At 36.2% G+C, this 2,000-nt stretch overlaps 1 protein-coding gene across 1 annotated transcript in view; it reads left to right on the top strand.

The window, feature by feature from the left end:
• LOC107577053 (disintegrin and metalloproteinase domain-containing protein 9-like) overlaps window positions 1-1,960 on the top strand; it is a gene marked incomplete at its 3' end in the record, with an annotated part of 6,692 nt that extends 4,732 nt beyond the window's left edge. Inside the window, exons 4-6 of the mRNA XM_016263170.1 lie at window positions 1,470-1,653; window positions 1,740-1,802; window positions 1,889-1,960. Coding sequence (XP_016118656.1) covers window positions 1,470-1,653; window positions 1,740-1,802; window positions 1,889-1,960 — 319 coding nt within the window. The remainder of the gene's footprint in view (window positions 1-1,469; window positions 1,654-1,739; window positions 1,803-1,888) is intronic.
• Between the last annotated feature and the right edge of the window lie 40 nt (window positions 1,961-2,000).

The following is a 2,000-nucleotide window of genomic DNA, read 5'->3' as shown; positions in this document are numbered from 1 at the left end:
CAAAATTTCAAATAAGAGAGGAAGTGACAAATATCGGTATCGGCCCCAAAAAATTATATCGGTGCATCCCTAATCTATCTGTCTCTAAAATGCAAACAGATCTTTGTTGATTCTTGTGTATAACCTAAATTCTAAGCTTTCCTAAAACATTAACACCAGTCTTTATTTTGCTGGGTAAACACTGATATTTCTTTTTAGAAGTTAGTTAGAAATGTGAAAGACAGCTTGCACCTAAACTGTTAAGTATTAACCCTTTTGTTTTGTTAAAAGTGACTGTACTTTACTTAATATCTGTTTGTTCAATGTTGTATGATAAGAAATAATCAGAATTGAACTTGACATTTTCTCTTTAATTTATTTTAATGTTCATCTGACCTATTAAGAAAAATGTGTTCCTGTGTGTAGATATAAAAATTCAATAAAACAATCTAAATAAATAACTGACAGAAGTTGTACTTCAACAGTGTGTAAACCAGTCGGAACATTTTAGTTTGTGAAAAATCTGTGAAAATGTTCACATTTTTTAACATAAATACTGGTAATGCAATGGAGGATGTGTAAAGGATGATAGGCCAAATGATAGGATGATAGTGATATAGTCAAAAAAATAAGTAAATATGAATAATGAATAATGTAAGTATAACAAGAGATATATGCAATTTTAAAGTCAAAACAACAGTGTTTTCACTGCACTTAGTGTAAATAGTGGCTACATACTGTTTGTACCAAAGGGACCGTCATTTTTCATTCCATTGACTTCCATTTATGCGCATGCTATTACGAGAGACAGGAAATGCAAGCTCATGCAAATTTCACTGCATGCCAAAGTTTAATGTTGGTGAACTCCGTAAAAACATATTCAGTGTATATGATTCTATTTCTAAAATCATTAAAGGATGCTTCCTAATTGGGACCTTAAATATTCATATCCCTAATGGGATCAGAAAAAAAACCTGCACGGTCACATTTGCGAAATGTTCGGTGAGATTTCACGGGCAAAAAAGGCACTTCGCCAGTAGTATAGCGACGTATGAAGCACATCTCACACAGAAGTCAGTTTCAGCTGCTTTCTGTTGTTGAATGCAGCAAATTTGTATGACCAACTCAAACACTAACAAAATCTGCGTAGGGTATTTTTTTCGCCCTCCCGTGAAAAATTCATGTTGAAATGACTGAATTTCAGCCGCAAAATTCTGGCAATGAAACCGCACACATACTGCGCTTTTATTCTCCGTGCTGCTGCTCCTGTTACCAGACAGTTTGTAATTGTGTCTTGCCCAACCAGATAATGGTTGGCTGAGCCTTTGTCAACAAGATGGGTTATTTGCACTTCATGTAAATAGACACTCCTTTAAATATCACTTTTCATAAGAGTAGCAAAGTTACAGTATTTTTTATTGTTTTTTGGGTCTTGGGGTCTCTCAGATATTAGGTTGTAACTTGGTGTGCCATTGTACACTGTGTTTCAGGGGGATCATTCTCATTGATAATAATAGCTATGGGCTGGAACCCATCTTGCACTCCAAAGCCAATGAGCACCTCCTCTTCCTGTTGAAGGACAGTCAGACAGAGCCATTTGTATGTGGACTGGCCAATGAAACGTCTTCCAGCGAGGACCACTCCCATTCCGCTGACATGTCCATGTTTTTACGGGTTGGAAAATATGTCTTGTTGTCTTATCAACACTGTTATGTTGCAAAAACACACTCGACATTTCATTTAATCTACTGAATCCGCAGAAAAAACGAAACTTGCCTCAGACCAAATATGTGGAGTTGGTGTTAGTAGTGGACAACCTAAGGGTGAGTTTTAGCCATGAGAAGTCTGTGTTTTTGGAATAGTTTTTTTCATTGTGTAGTTCTGAAAGGTGTGTTTATTTGTTTCTCAGTTCGTCTTGAAAAACCATGATTTAACTGCCGTGCGTAATGAGATGGTCCAGTTGGCTAACTTGCTGGATACGGTAAGAATGATAGCTACAGATCAGGTTATTGTTGAGATAA

Source organism: Sinocyclocheilus grahami, unplaced genomic scaffold (assembly GCF_001515645.1).
Source record: "Sinocyclocheilus grahami isolate Dianchi unplaced genomic scaffold, SAMN03320097.WGS_v1.1 scaffold4978.1, whole genome shotgun sequence".
Classification (NCBI taxonomy): domain Eukaryota; kingdom Metazoa; phylum Chordata; class Actinopteri; order Cypriniformes; family Cyprinidae; genus Sinocyclocheilus; species Sinocyclocheilus grahami.
The sequence above is the reverse complement of the archived record's forward strand: the minus strand, read 5'-3'. Positions and strand labels throughout refer to the sequence as shown.